The 15,548-nt window shown below is 42.3% G+C and overlaps 1 protein-coding gene and 1 pseudogene across 2 annotated transcripts; one reads left to right on the forward strand and one right to left on the reverse strand.

Moving 5' to 3' along the window:
* Window positions 1-9,295: 9,295 nt before the first annotated feature.
* On the reverse strand, window positions 9,296-9,435 carry LOC111590642 (uncharacterized; annotated as a pseudogene).
* A 617-nt stretch (window positions 9,436-10,052) lies between these two features.
* LOC103632776 (pentatricopeptide repeat-containing protein At1g63400) lies at window positions 10,053-15,130 on the forward strand. 2 transcript variants are annotated; one of them, XM_035963063.1, is made up of 5 exons: window positions 10,072-11,827; window positions 11,915-11,994; window positions 13,654-13,754; window positions 13,831-13,907; window positions 14,319-15,130. In XM_035963063.1, the coding sequence occupies exon 1, from the start codon at window positions 10,109-10,111 to the stop codon at window positions 11,735-11,737; it is 1,629 nt and encodes a 542-aa protein (XP_035818956.1). In that variant the 5' UTR covers window positions 10,072-10,108; the 3' UTR covers window positions 11,738-11,827; window positions 11,915-11,994; window positions 13,654-13,754; window positions 13,831-13,907; window positions 14,319-15,130. The 2 variants fall into 2 exon arrangements, with proteins under 2 accessions (XP_020401169.1, XP_035818956.1); XM_020545580.2 differs by lacking the exon at window positions 13,654-13,754 and having other exon boundaries at window positions 10,053-11,827.
* The last annotated feature ends 418 nt before the right edge of the window (window positions 15,131-15,548 follow it).

Genomic DNA, 15,548 nt, shown 5'->3' on the forward strand with positions numbered 1-15,548 from the left:
AGTTCAGAAGGGAAAAAGCTGCTTCGGCTGATCAGTCGAAGCCCATGCTCTTATGTGAAGACATAGCAGAGCAGAAGGTGCTACTGGGATCTCAACTGTCCGAAGAGCAGGAGAAAACCTTGATAAGGTTTTTGTTCAACAACAAAGATGTTTTTGCTTGGTCAGCTAATGATCTTTGCGGAGTAAACAGGGATGTTATTGAACACTCGCTCAATGTTGATCCATCCTTCAGACCAAGAAAGCAAAGGCTTCGGAAGATGTCTGATGACAAAGCCGAAGGTGCTCACAACGAAGTGAAAAGACTCCTCAGTGCTGGAGTTATCAGAGAGGTAAAATATCCAGAATGGTTGGCTAACACTGTTATGGTAAAGAAGGCCAATGGTAAATGGAGAATGTGCATCGATTTTACTGATCTCAATAAGGCTTGTCCGAAGGACGAGTTTCCATTGCCAAGGATAGATTCCTTAGTCGATACAGCAGCTTCATCAGAGCTTATGAGTCTGCTGGATTGCTATTCAGGTTATCACCAAATCTGGATGAAGAAGGAGGATGAACCGAAAACCAGCTTCATAACCCCCAGTGGAACATATTGTTACCTTCGGATGCCTGAGGGGCTCAAGAATGCCAGAGGAAGTTTCAGCAGAATGACAGCGAAGGTCCTCCATTCTCAGATAGGCAGGAATGTGCTAACTTATGTTGATGATATCATTGTAAAAAGCACGAAGCAAGATAACCACATTGCTGATCTGCAGGAGACCTTCGCTAATTTTAGACAGGCTGGCTTAAAGCTGAATCCAGAAAAATGTGTCTTCGGAGTAAAGAAGGGGAAATTTCTTGGTTGCTTAGTTTCAACAAAGGGAATTGAGGCTAAACCAAGCAAAATCGAAGCTATACTTCGAATGGAACCACCAAGTACAAAGAAGGGGGATCAAAGATTGACAGGAAGGCTGGCATCTCTCAACAGATTCATATCTAGATCAGCAGAGAGAAATTTACCATTTTTCGAAGTGCTGAAGTCAGCCAAAGTTTTTCAATGGGGACCAGTCCAGCAGAGAGCCTTCGAAGAACTGAAGCAATATTTGATAGATCTAACAACATTAACTCCACCAACGCCAGGGGCTCCTTTGTTATTATATGTGGCAGCTTCGCACTCAGCGGTAAGTGCAGCACTTGTCCAGGAGAAGCTTGAAGGCCAAGTTAAGAGGCAGGCCCCAATATATTTAATATCCGAAGTTCTTAGTTTATCAAAGAAAAATTATACAGAATTGGAGAAGGTACTGTATGCTGTTTTGATGGCCTCCAGGAAGCTTCAGCATTATTTTCAACCTTACAACATAATTGTTCCTTCTTCACAACCTCTGAAGGATATTATGAGAAACCGAGAAGCTACTGGAAGGATTGGAAAATGTGCTGCAGAGCTCAATGAATTTTGTATTGATTATGTCCATAGATCTTCGATTCAGTCCCAAGCGTTGGCAAACTTCATTGCTGACTGGACGCCAGGGGCTCAGGAGGAATAAACGAATAAAGATGCCGAAGCATGGACAGTATTTTGCGATGGGTCTTGGGGAACCTTCGGAGTAGGAGCGGCTGCTGTGTTGATTTCACCTTCCAAAGTTAAAACTTGTTATGCGGCAAGACTTGATTTTAGTTGCACAAATAATATCGCTGAGTACGAAGCTCTGCTCTTGGGTCTTCGGAAGTTAAAGGCAATGGGAATCAGAAGGGCCATTCTTAAAACTGACTCCCAAGTTATTTCTGGTCATATTGATAAGAGCTATAAAGCAAGAGACCTGAAGCTTGAAAAATATTTAGATACAGTCCGAAGGATTGAGGCTTCCTTCGAAGGATTCTATGTCAAAAATATTCCTCGTGGAGAAAATGAATACGCTGATCTATTGGCCAAGTCAGCAGCACAGGGGCTGCCTTTACCTTCGGAAGTATTTTTCGAAACAATAAAAGCACCTTCGGTCGAGCTTCTTGAAAGAGCGGTTCTTAACATATCCCCTGTCTATAGTGAAGATTGGAGAACTGAAATCATCTCTTTCCTTCAGGGTAATTTTCTTTCAAATGACGAAGCTTATAACAGGAGGATAGAAGCAAGAACTCGACCATATGTCATAATAGAAGGGGAGCTATACAAGCGAGGGGTCTGTTCCTCGTTGCTCAAGTGTTTATCCAGATCCGAAGGCATAGAATTGATTAAGGAAATACACGCAGGCCTGTGTGGATCTCACATTGGATCTAGGCCTTTGCTTGGGAAAGTTTTTCGTCAAGGATTTTATTGGCCAAAGGCAGCTTCGGATGCAGCGGATTTAGTCCAAAAGTGCGAAGGTTGTCAGAAATGTGCAAGAGATAAAAAACAACCTTCGTATTTAACTCAATTAATACAACCCACTTGGCCGTTGCAAAGGTGGGACCTTGATTTGCTAGGCCCATTACCACCAGCACAGGGGAACTTAAGATATGTGGTAGTGGCAGTGGAATATTTCTTCAAGTGGATTGAGGCAAAGCCCTTAGCCACAATAACTTCATTTACTATTCAAAAGTTTTTCTGGCAAAACATTGTTTGTCGCTTCGGAGTGCCGAAGGCCATTACTGTGGACAATGGGACACAGTTTGATTCTGAAGCCTTCAGAGAATTTTGTGATCAAATTGGCACGAAAATCCATTTTGCATCAGTCCGACATCCAGAGTCAAATGGACTTGTCGAAAGAGCTAATGGGATCATAATGACAAGAATAATGAAGTCAATCTTCAATCAGCCCAGGGGAAAGTGGCCAGACGAGTTAATCAAAGTGGTGTGGAGCCATAACACAACCATATCAAGATCAACAGGTTTTACGCCCTTCAAACTATTGTTTGGTGACGAAGCAATAACCCCGGAGGAGGCCAAAGCAGGATCAATAAGAACAGTAGCTTCGGCAGAAGGCGAAGACGAAGCTGATTGCTCTGTAGAAAAAGATGCTATAGAAGGGTTCAGACTTCAAGCTGTGGAAAACATCAATAAATATCAAGCTGAAACAATAAAATGGCGTGACAGAAAGGTCAAGCTGAAGAACATTGAACCAGGACACTTGGTACTTCGAAGAGTAGCCAACCCTGAAACAGTAGGCAAATTACAGCTGAAGTGGGAAGGCCCCTTTTTGGTAGTATCTTCGTCAAGACCCGGTTCCTACAGATTGAAGGATATGGACGGCAACGACATTCCTAGATCATGGAATGCGGATGAGCTTCGGCGATATTATGTTTAGCTTAATGTAATGTTTTCTATTCTTTTTTGTGGCACCCTTTTCCTTTCCAAAGGGGGAGAAAGGTTTTTAATGGGGCCACAACATGTAATTTTCCTTATTTCAATTCTATAAGAGTGATATCCCCCAAAAATATAAATGTAAATGCAAAGGAAAAAAGAAAAAGGAAACAGGGAGAAGCTCAAAAGTCGTTCCTAAGGGAATGCAGAGCTTACAGCGAAAAATAAACGCTGATTCCGCCGAAAGTAAAAGGCGAAGAAGCTCCTAAGGGAGGCTTACAGCGAAAAATAAACGCTGATTCCGCCGAAAGTAAAAGGCGAAGAAGCTCCTAAGGGAGGCTTACAGCGAAAAATAAACGCTGATTCCGCTGAAAGTAAAAGGCGAAGAAGCTCCCAAGGGAGGCTTACAGCGAAAAGTCAACGCTGATACACCGAAAAGTAAACGGTGAAGCTGAAAAGTAAACGACAAAAAGATTTGAATCATTCCTAAGGGGATGAAGGGCTGTGATTATGGTTTTTGAACATGTGTCCCAATATTCATTTGCACAATACATTTCATCATGTCATTTGCATTCATAAACATTCATTTAGACATATGTAGAATCATCATCATACCACACAAACAAGACAGGTGCTTCAGCAATGAGGAAAAACTTCGAAGGAAAAATTTTTATGCTTCGTTGTGAACGAAAAGAAGGGAAGGTGTTTTTCGCCTTCGGCTCAAAAGAGAAGTTTCGTCCACAGCAAAGCAGATTGTACATAGATAGCAGAAACAAAATATATTACAAGGTATGTACAAATTTACATGAGTTGTTCCATAACTATATTACAAAAGTTTCTCCAGAATTTTTGCAGGAAAATATATTGTAAGCAACTATCAAACTTCAGGCTAGGCTTCGTCAAACTTCAGCTTCGTCATTCTTCCGCTTCGTCATCCTGCGTATATCAAACAGCAGAATAAGAAAGGTGCAAATTCAAGGAGAAAGTAAAAATAACAAATATAAGTTTCTTACCGGCTTAAGATGACTTCGAGCTTCGTCACCCGCCATTTTTCGCCCGCCACTTACCCAGATCTAGGTCATGATTCTATTTCCAATGCTTCGGGCCAGGCTTGGGATATCTATCAGATCTGATGCTGATAAGCTGAAGTTTGGTCTATTCACAATATTTCCATGCGTACAGCCAGCCTTCAGAAAAGCGGTAGCTGTGCCCCGAGAAGCTACCAGGGCGCAGAAGTCGGCATGCCCACCAATAACTTCGTCAAGGGCATCAACCTCACCTTCAATATATTCTAATGTGCTGGGCAGATTTTTAGCTGAAGGTGTAAATTTTGCAGAGCTGGCTCCGACAGAATGAAACACATCCTTCAGCCGATGCACGCATCGGCTGCCGAAGCTTAGACATTTCCCTTGAAGTTCCTTCAAGGATTTTTGCAAATTTGAATTTTTATCCATCTCAGTTTTAAGGCTTGCTTCAAGGTGTTTCTTTTCTTGCTCAAATTTTTCTGATTGTTTCAGCAATTCATTCTTTAAGTTGTCGTTCTCTGCTTGGACTTCAGCCAAGGAGCCTTCTATAGACTGGATAACAAAGTCTTTCTTTTCTAATGCACCTTCATGCTCTTTAACCATGATTTCAAGGTCTTGGATGGTGAAATCCTTCTTTTTCAGATCAGCTTCGTAATTTTCAACTTTTTCAGCCAAATCTTGGATGATGGCTTTGTTCTTCTCGTCTTCGAGATCTTGTTGTATTTTTAGAACCTTACTTAACAATATGCTCTGTCAAAACAATCTTCGTTAAAAACGACCTAAATAATAATAATAATAATAAAATAGCAATAATATTTGTTACCTTAAAATTAGCATAAAGTAAGTTTCCGGCGATATGGTGTCGTTGGTAGCGGCAGAGGTCCGCTTCTAGCTTCGGCAGGCCAATGTTTTTGGAGAGGGTTCTAACAATTTTAGCTTCGCTGCGGTTTCGAAGGCATCTCAGCTTTCCTTCGTTAACCCCACCAAACAGTGTAGCCCCTGGCTTATATCCGCAAGGTATGGCATATTTTTTAAGCTCTTCTTTTTCAGCATCTGTCAATTCTTGCCCAAGTAAATCTTGAAACTTAAAATCTCTTTCCTCCAAAATGTCTTCAACTTGCTTTTTCCCTTTTTCAGTAGCTGTGCTCGTTGCAACCACAGCAGCTTCTTCCTCAGCCATTTTCAGGAGTATATTATCAATAACTTCAAGTGTGTCTTCCAGGTTTGGATCTTCTGTGGCCCCGGTTTCGGCTGCGCCGGTTTCAGCTTCGCGGGCTTCTACTCTGGTGGCTTCGGCTGCAGCGCCTTTGGCTTCGGCGGTCTCGACAAAAGCAACTTTTGACACTATCGCCGATGGCGGCGTCTGATGAATCACATCTGCTATCTGAATAATTCTTCGTTTTTTCGGCAGTGCAGGACCTTCTTCTGCCGAAGCTGCTTTGTCCTTCTGAAAAAACTTCGTCAGTTCCGGCGCCAGTGGACTTAGCTTGACAGGCAAGGGTTCAGTCATTACCTTCATAATCTCTTCTACATCGGCAGCAGAAGGCGTTGCAGGAGTATCTCCTTCTCGAACCAACGTTTTTGGTTCTGGAGATGCAGTTTTTCTCTTTCTTGCAGCAGCCACCTTCGGCTCAGTGCTCAACTTTTCAGGACTCAGTTTTTTAGAAATCTCCTTTTTTTCTTTTTGGCCACTTTGGTGCTCTCTTCGTCAACAGCGCTGGCAATTCTTTTTCTCTTCGGGCCGCCAGCATCTCCGCCCAATCGCCCATAGTCAGGATATTCGAAGCCTATAGCATCAAGTACTCTGTTTAGCCTTCGTTTCGGCCGGGTATCGAAGGCTGCTGTCATCAATTGGTCCTATTTTTTAGAGTAATTTCCAAGAATTTCAGTACTCATTATTTCGATTGTATCAAGCCATTCTTGGCAGGGTGCCTTAAAATATTTCTTGAACTTATAATGGTAGGGTAGTCGGACAAGCTCCCCCTCTTTCTTCTCCCCTGTAAGCTTCGGCATAGTCCACTCCTTCATAGTTGGAAATACTCTGAAGGCCAGAAATTCCTGCACTAAATCTCTAGTGCCAATGTGCTCTGCAATAGTCCTGAATTCAGCCAGCGCGATCCGGGTTGGACCTTCTACTGTCATATTGCATCGGGGTCTGGTTTCTCCGAAGATCAGTTCAAGTGGACTCTGTATCAGCTTCTCCTTGTCATCGTCAACTTTGACGTAGAACCATTCTGATTTCCAGCCTGCCGGCCACTTGCTTCGGTAGCTGATCACATGAAATTTTGTGGTTTTCCGATAGGCAAAATTATAACAACCAAAATTTTCGTGCAACCCATCCTCTCTGGCCTTGGTTTGGTAATGTAGCTCGTGTACCCGGCAGAAACCTTCGGCAAATGCCTCCACCGCCTGGCTTCGGAGAGCCCAGATATAAACACTAAGCCTAACAATGGCGTTAGGAGTCAGTTGGTGAAAATAAATCCCAAACTTTTGAAGCACATCAGCAATCATCCTATTCAAAGGAAATCTCAAGCCAGCTTTAAGAAAACTCTTGAAAATCACTATTTCATCCTTCTCTGGCTTTGGGGTAGTTTCCTCTCCACCGAAGCGAATCAGCTTTTTCTCATCTTCGCTGAAGTAGCCCGATTTCACCATCTTGGGAAGATCAGCCTTGGAGATAGTCGACTTTCCAAAGTCCAGATGGCTAGGCTTGCTCAGTACTGAGATATTGTAATCATCGTCAGAATCAGCCTCCTCAATATCTCCTTGTTCTGCTTCGGCAGCGGCTTGTTCTGCTTCGGCAGCGGGAACTTCTTCTGATGTCACTAATCCAGATCGCTGCATTGCTTCCGAGATAGGAACAGTCTCCACACCTTCGACTTCGTCTCCCTCACACTCAACTCTAGCAGTAGAGCGCACTCTGGCCATTTAATTTTGAATTCCTTGAAAGATTTCTTCGAAATTAATAACCTTTTCTTCCGAAGCTCTCCTTCTGACGAAGCAAACGCCAAACATAAGCTTCGTTTGAATGCGAAAGTCAAGCTTCGGCTATGGTTAAAAATTTTGGCAGCAAAACAGTGCAATAGCAATGAATGTTGTGGTAACTTCACACCTACCTGTCTGTTTATATAGTGCTGCAGGTAAGAAGGTGAATCGTCAGGATTTTTACACCAGGCAAACAGTTGCTCGCACCCGCTGCGTGGTGGGCCGCAAAAACCAAATAGTGAACCTGCACTGTGGGACCGCTCTGCGCTCAGAAACTGTATCGTTTCTCGACAACGAGCTCAGGGAAGGTGTTTTTCGGACCTTCGGCTTCCTGAAGCCTAAGAGACTTTTTTCACGGATCAAGCTCGTTACGAAAAACGATCTAGCACCACGAAGGGGCTACTGTTGGGACCATGCTTCGTCGCCGAAGGTCCTGCAGAAAGAAACAGCTTCGGCTGAAGCTGCTCGTACGCGATGCCGAAGGTGCCATTTCGTGAAGCTTCGGAATTACAAACCGACTTAAAGATAGAATGACCTTTTAGTCCATAAGAGTCCGAGTCATTGTTGTAAACTTTTATGAGGGGTACGATTGTAATTCCTCACGGGCTGTGTCCTGTGCCTATAAATAGTGAACAATATTCCTTTACTGTTCAGGCATCCCTGTAATTGCAATTGCATCCCTCGGAAATTACCCTTTGTCAAGGCAGAGGTATAAATGTGTCTAAATATTATGTTTGAACATCCTAAATTTATAGTATATAAATGATGCTATTTATCTCCAATTTACTTGTCTTTAATGCCTTATGTCTTACGTTATTTTATATTATCTTTGTGAGTTGAATTATGAAGGTATAACCTTCGTAATTCTGCCATTATAACCTTCGTCCGAAGTACATCCTTGGGGAAATAATGCTTCAGCGGACGAAGGGCATTGAAATTTAACATTTTATGTTGCCTTGTTCTTAATTCATAGCATTTGAGAACAAGTCCCCAACAATGCTCATGGGCATTACCCTCCCTAATAGGGATGTCATTGATGTGGCAATTCCTCCACTTTGTAGGGCTCTTCGGGTGGAATCCCTATTGAAATTTTGTGGACGAGCAATGACAATGCTTCTGTCATTGCATCCTTCCTAGAAGTGTCATTTCAGAGGTCTTATTCCCCAATAGCTTTTACTTTGGTTTTGCACCGCACCATGCATGGACACTTGTCTTGCTTGATTGTGTGTGCAGAGTTCTAGTGCAGCTCGGACACAATGATTTTCAACAATCTCTTAAGGGTACGTGAAGTTTTCTTACTGGTGTGTTTGTGATTTTGAGGTTTGGGTTTAGTCCAGTACAAAAAATTGGAGCTACTCGGCTATGTTATCGAGCTCAAAACAATGATTTGTACTCCCTCCGTCACAAATTATAATTTGTTTGACTTTTTAGCCTAAGTTTGAACCACTCATCTTATTAAAAAATCTAACAATTATTATCATTTTTATCGTGAATTTGTTTACCGTATAATATACTTTAAGTTTGTCTTTGATTTTTTTGCAAAAATGAATAAGACGAGCCCAACAAATTTGGTACGAAAAGTCAAACAGATTATAAATTGTAACACATGGAATAACTGGTAGGATTTGGGTTAACCATCTTTGGCCATGGTGCTTATTTTAGGGTTTTAGTGGTTTTCCTTTCAATTGTAAGGTTTTAGACCCATTTTTTTGGATAAATTGAATCAACTCTTTTCTAACTTAATTGAAAAGAAATTCCTCATGGTTGTTAACGGTTTTTGTTTTTGTTTTAGATTCTACTAATGTGGAAAATTTGTGACAAAAATATGACAACATATTTTTTGTATGGTTTTATAGTTCTACTAGTATTTGTGAGGAACGAGGTTATGGTTTTAGGGCGGGGTCATGGCATGAGGAAGAAGTGTTGTTATAGTTTTTTTAGGAAAAAACATGGTTCATTTTAAAAAGGAAAGTAATGGTTCCAAAGGTACAATGAAAAATGTTGACAGCGGTATTTCTTTCAAAAAATAGTACAATGATCGTGCTTTGCAATGACATGTAATATATCTATAAAAATAAATTTAATATTAGACTAAACATATAGTCTGCATACTAGATATTAAACTGATGAGAACAAATATTACACATTATCTTAGCCAAAAGCCAAGAAAGATATGAGTTTAATAACTCAACCCCTTTTTTTATAGGCTGCTCAATCGCTTATTCTTCTTCATCTAGCGAGGGTGGTATTATATGGGAGTGTTGTGCTGTGTGTAGGGGTGACAATGGGCTCTAGATTTTACACTATAAGATTTAATATCGAATCAGATTATGATCGGTCTCTATTTATATTTCTTTTTAAACTAAAATTTATTTAGGACCAAACATTTTGTGAATAACCATTTGGAACATGATTCATTACCAACTCTAGCTGCATTTGACTTTCTGTCGTGTTAGGCTTGAGTGGTTTCTTAAAGCCTATTTTAGGCGTGAAGCAGGGAAGAGGAACATGTCTCATTTGTTAGGCATGAATCGGAGAAAAATGAACCTATATGTCTTACATGTGACGTATATTTGTTAGGCAAGAATCGGAGAAAAATGAACCTATATGTCTTACATGTGACGTATGATACTAGTGCTTTAATATAGTAGATGGAGAAAAGATAAAAGAAACATGAAAATGTGAACCAAACGTCAATAGAGGCTGAAATCCAGCTGGCCGGCTCGGCCCAATGACCCAGCAGCCCGTTTGAGACGGGAACTGCAAATTCCCCTAAAACCCCCCTCAGCAAAAACCCTGCCATTTCCCGTGCTGCCCCCCTCGCCGCCCGCCGCCGTCGCCGCCTCCTATGCCCTTCCGCCCCTCCCTACCTTGCCGCTGTCCCTTTGACCGCAAGCTCACGTCCTTCCTGTCGGCGGTCGCCTCCCTCGCCGACTCCCGCTCCCGCTCGCCCTTCCCCCCTGCCGGCGCTGTGCCTGCAACTCTCACTCCCACTGCCTACAACGCCCTTATGTCCGCCTACTCCCGCGCCGGCCGCCACGACGAGGTTCTTCGTCTCTTCTTCTCCCTTCCTTTCGCGCCTACTGCGCCACTCTTCACCACCCTGATTTCCTCTCTCGCCGCCTCCGGCAGCAAAAGCGCCGCATTGGACGCCTTCTCCCTCCTTGCTTCCGGCATCGGACCCACCACCTCCGCCTTCACCGCGCTGCTTAAGTCCATCGACGCTGCCTCTTCCGAGTCGGTGTATCGTGCCTTCTTCGCAACCATGGCCGCTATGGAGTGCGCCCCTGACGCTGCCACGTACAACTGCCTCATTTGGATACTCTGCGATTCCCAGCGGCTGGACGAGGCATGGGGCGTCCTTGACAGCATGCTAGAGGTAGGCGTGTGCCCCACCGTCCGCTCCTACACCGCGATCCTGCACGGGTACTGTAAGCAGGGCAGGGTCCTCGAGGCGGAGAGGTTACTTGATACCATGATTCAAGTCGGATGCGCACCGGATGTCATCTCATACAGCGTGCTCATCCAGGGGCTTTGTCGTGTAGGGGAATTTGGCAAGGTGGAAAGAATTTTAGGGGAGAGTGAGGCGAAGGGGTGGACGCCGAATGCTGTCACCTACAATATTTACATGTCTGCCCTGTGCAGAATGGGTTTCTTGGATGAGGCATTCCGGCAAGTAGATGTTATGCATAGCAGAGGAGTGTACATGACCATTGAGACAGTGAATATTCTATTCGATTGCTTGTGCCGTGGCTCGATGTTTTCAGAAGCATTGACATTGCTGGAATGCAGTGAAGAACTCAACTGGGATGTTGATGTGTTCTGCTATAACACTATGATGAGTAGGCTCTGCGACACTGGTGATATTGCTAGAGTCCTGAAGCTGTTAGTTGATCTTGTAAAGAAGGGAATTGGGCCAGATATGTTTAGTTTTACTATTGCAATCCGGAGCCTCTGTAGGGCTGGAAAATTCAAGGTGGCAAAATGCCTACTGGATAATAAGGGAATTGAATATGACGTCGTGGCATTCAATACTTTGATTCATGGTTTGTGCATGGCTGGAGAGCTACATGAAATGTTGCAAACCTATATGGATATGACCAGTAGAAATGTTTTTCCAAACAACTTTACCATTGGTATGGTAATTGACAGTTTCTGCAAAAATCGAGAATTTGGTGCAGCAATCAAAGTTTTTCTTGAATATTCAGAAGGATGTTTAGTTCCTGATCATTTTTTTCGCCTGAATACTTGGTTGGTAAAAGCAAAAGGATGGGAATATTTACTGACCCTGCTCCGCACAATGCGTTCTAAAGGTCTTGTGCTAGATGTTTGCTTATTTAATTCATTGGTTAGGATGTTTTGCTGTGAGGGGTACTGTAATCGTGAAACTTTTTGTGAAGTTTCTCTTATACTTGACAGTATGCTGGAATGTCTCTCCAGCACACAGCACAAGTCAGCCAGTGGTGTAACTGTATAATCATGCAAAAATCCAGTTTGTTGTCAACTTCCCTAAGCTCTTCAACTAGCTGTTCAGTAATACATTGAACTACTTAATGGTCTTCACCAGGTCAGTTGGGACTGATGACAACAAATTGTTCTATTTATATGCTTTAATGGTTCATATACATGATTTCAGTTCCTTCTAACTTTTCAGCTTAGGAGGAGCTAAGCTATGGCTTTATGTGGCACAACTATTCAAGCAGTCCAAACAAGATTATCGTGATGAGCCTAAAGGTATGCTATTTGGCTTATGATTTTCTTCCCGTATGGACAGGTTGCTAAGTTTTAATCCATCATTAATTTTGCAATCTGTTTTTCTTTCCGGTGAAATTTTTAGATGTTAAATATTTTTTTGGACTTTAGTTTCCTTCTCAGTGTCACATTTGTACTGCATAAAAAACTCGGACGGTAGGGGAAAGACCGTCCCCACGATATTATATTAAGAAGAAGTTCAATCAGAGCCTTGACCGAGAAAGATCACGAAAGCTGGCCCCCGTGCAGCATGAGGGTCCACCCCCTATAGGTCAGATCTTTACTCGTGATTTGAGCCCTCCCAGCCCCTACACAAGGATCCGCCCCCATAGGCCAGTCCATCTCGTGTGCACACAACCAGAGGAACCAGTGTGTGATCTTTTATTCTTTTTTAACCTCAGCCTAAAATTCGCTCCCGCTGAGATTCGAACTCAGGACATAAGGAGTGCTACTCAGACCACCTGACTAACTCAGCTAGAGGCTCTTTCGCACATTTGTATTGTATAACATTATAGATTTTGATATGTTCCCAACTCCTGTCAAAACTGTAAACTGACGTTAGGATGTAAATAAGTTTTGATGTCAATTGAAAGGTTCCGACATGCCTCTTCATTGTATATATTGAATGATTAGGCTACATTCAGCAGGTTGCGAATGCGACTGCACATGCGGAATTTGAGTAAGAAATGAGCACTGTTCACGTGTCCAGCAGATCGTGCATACGGTTGCGCAAAAAATGCATGTCCTCCCTCGAGTCGCGCATATTCGCGTGCTCCTACCCATCGCACAAAATCCTGCATCTCAGTGGTGCACAGTGAAACCCACAGCCTCGATATTCGTGCATGAGCTGATATTGAATGGATGCGCGACCGTATGCACGATCTGCTAGTAACGGTATATTTTGTGCGACGCTCTCCCTCCCACAAACGCCACGGAACCGCATCCGCAATGTTGATGGAGGCAGCCTTAGAAGAGCATGTATGTGGGACATTGTTTTTGTGGCTAACTACCACAAGAACGTGTTGCCCTTCAGTCATCAGTAGTCAAGTATATTACTCAGCTGATTTTTATAGCTCATTATCTTTGATTAAATAGGTGTGATGGATCTGTATTGCCAGAGGGTTTAAGGAATTTTCACTGTATGGGTTATCGATGCCTTTTTTAAAACTCGCTAGAACATTGACATATCGTGTAAGGCTCGTATATGGGCAACTACACTTTACCATGTGCTCAAGCGCAGCTGAGACTGCCTGAGAATTCATAGAACTCGTCTACTATGGCACACGCACCCTATACACACCCACACCAACAGTCCCTTTGGGAAATTCCCCGGTGCGATACCCACCGTTCGCCTGGACTGGGAATCGAACGTGGGTGGCAATCCTGGCCACTGCCAGCGGTAAATCAGTTTCTGGCATCAGATGAAAACAAGTTGGTGATAAGTAGATGCCTTTCCTTGCTAACTATTTTCTATTGTCCTTGAATTCATTAAGTTGTTTATTATGTTCTTGTTGTTTTTAGTCTGGCTGTTAAATTTAGGAAGAACTTCATGATCACATGGTTTTTCATCACCAATTATACCATCGTGTTGTTGTTCTTATACTTTGGAATTTAAAGGCTTAAAATTCTTATTCTCTACAGCATGACATTGCGATACAGGATTCTAGTCATTGGTTTTGCAACTAGTTGCTGTGTAGGTTCTTGACAACAATTCAATTGTTACAACTTCAGAAGTCAACTAGGTTCTGAACAGATATTATCCTGTTTATATGCTTTATTGGTTCGTATACATGATGTCAGTTCCTTCTAACTTTTCAGGTTAGTAGGACTAAGCTATGGCTTTATGTGGCACATATTTTCAAGCAGTCCAAACAAGGTTATCGTGGAGCCTAAAGGTATGCTCTTTGGCTTATGATTTTCTTCTCGTATGGACAATACAGTTGCTAAATTTTAATTCATCATTAGTTTTGCAATGTGCTGTTATTTCCAGTAGAATTTTTAGATGTTCAATAATTTTTTACTTTAGTTTTCTCATTGTCACAGTTGTACTGTATAACATTATAAATTTTGGCATGTTCCCCACTCCTGTCAAAACTGTAAACTGACACTAGGATGTAAATATGTTTTGATGTCAATTGGAAGGTTTCAGCATGCCTCTTCATTGTATATATATTGAATGATTAGAAGAGCATGTATGTAGGACAGCGTGTTTACGACTACCTCAACAATGTGTTGCCCTTCAGTCATCAGTAGTCTAAGTATATTGCTGAGCTGATTTTTATTGATTGTTATCTTTGCTTAAATAGGTGTGATGGACTTGTATGGCCAAGAGGGTTTAAGGAATTTTCACTGTTTGGGTTATCAATGCCTTTCTTAACTCGCCAGAAGCATTGGCGTACTATCCTATGCAATCCACACAAGCGTACATCTGTTTGGTTTAGCTTTTTTTTCTGGACAGCTTTTTTGAGAATCTAGCTGTGGAGAGAATCTGACTTTAGGGAGAATCTGAGTATTGTGTGGATTGCGTGCGAAGGAAGACGAAGTGGTCCAAAGGGTTTAGGATCTAGAAAGCAACAGATTCCTACTATCGTGACAATTCGACGATTTTGTGTTCATGTTGATTTTAGACGATTTTTACAAAAGCGATTCTTATAGAAGCTTGCTGAAAAGCTGGGGCGTTTGGCGATCTGCAGTAGCTTTTGGTGGCCAGAAGCTGGAAAAAGCCCAAACAAACAGGGCCTCCCCCAGTTAAATGAGCAACTACACTTGACTATGTGCTGAGACTGCCTGAGAATTAGCAGAACTCGTCTGCGGGAATTCCCCGGTGTGGCACCTGCCATTCGCCTGGACCAGGAATCAAACGTGAGTGGGCAAGCCTGGCCGCTAAATCAACTTCTGGCATCAGATGAAAACAAGTTGGTGATATTCCTTACGTTGCTTGCTAACTTTTTTCTATAATCCTTCACTTCAATAAGTTGTTTATGCTGCTCTTGTTGTTTTAGTCAGTCTGTTAAATTTAGGAACAACTTCATGATCACATGATTTTTCATCACCAATTATACCATTGTTTTGTTGTTCTTATACTTCAGAATTTAAGGCTTAAAATTCTTACTATCCACGTCATGACATCGCGATACAGCATTCTAGTCATTGGTTCTGCAACTAGTTGCTGTGTAGGTTCTTGACAACTGTTCAATTGTTACGACTTTAGAAGTCAGAACTAGTTTCTGAACAGCTTTTATCAAGTATTTACAGCCAGATCAGCTCAAAATGAAGTAATATCTCATTATGTGTGAACTTTCAGGGTACCGTACGCTGCCATTTTTATGGTGCTGTAGCTATGCTGTTAGAGGAGATCACTTTTCCTGTATGTAGTCGTTTGGATCAAGCTTTTACAGTATGATGATAGGTTTCATCTAGCCTGAGATAACTTGTCTCCAGCAACGTCCTCTATATCTATCCTCTATATCCGTCCTTTACAGTCTACTCTAAAAGATTTCATCCTCTATATATCCTTCCTCTCCAACAACGTCCTC

Source organism: Zea mays, chromosome 1 (assembly GCF_902167145.1).
Source record: "Zea mays cultivar B73 chromosome 1, Zm-B73-REFERENCE-NAM-5.0, whole genome shotgun sequence".
Taxonomy (NCBI): domain Eukaryota; kingdom Viridiplantae; phylum Streptophyta; class Magnoliopsida; order Poales; family Poaceae; genus Zea; species Zea mays.

Excerpts from the sequence above, each read along its gene's own strand:
- LOC103632776 (XM_020545580.2), top strand. The coding sequence starts at position 10,109 with ATGCCCTTCCGCCCCTCCCTACCTTGCCGCTGTCCCTTTGACCGCAAG.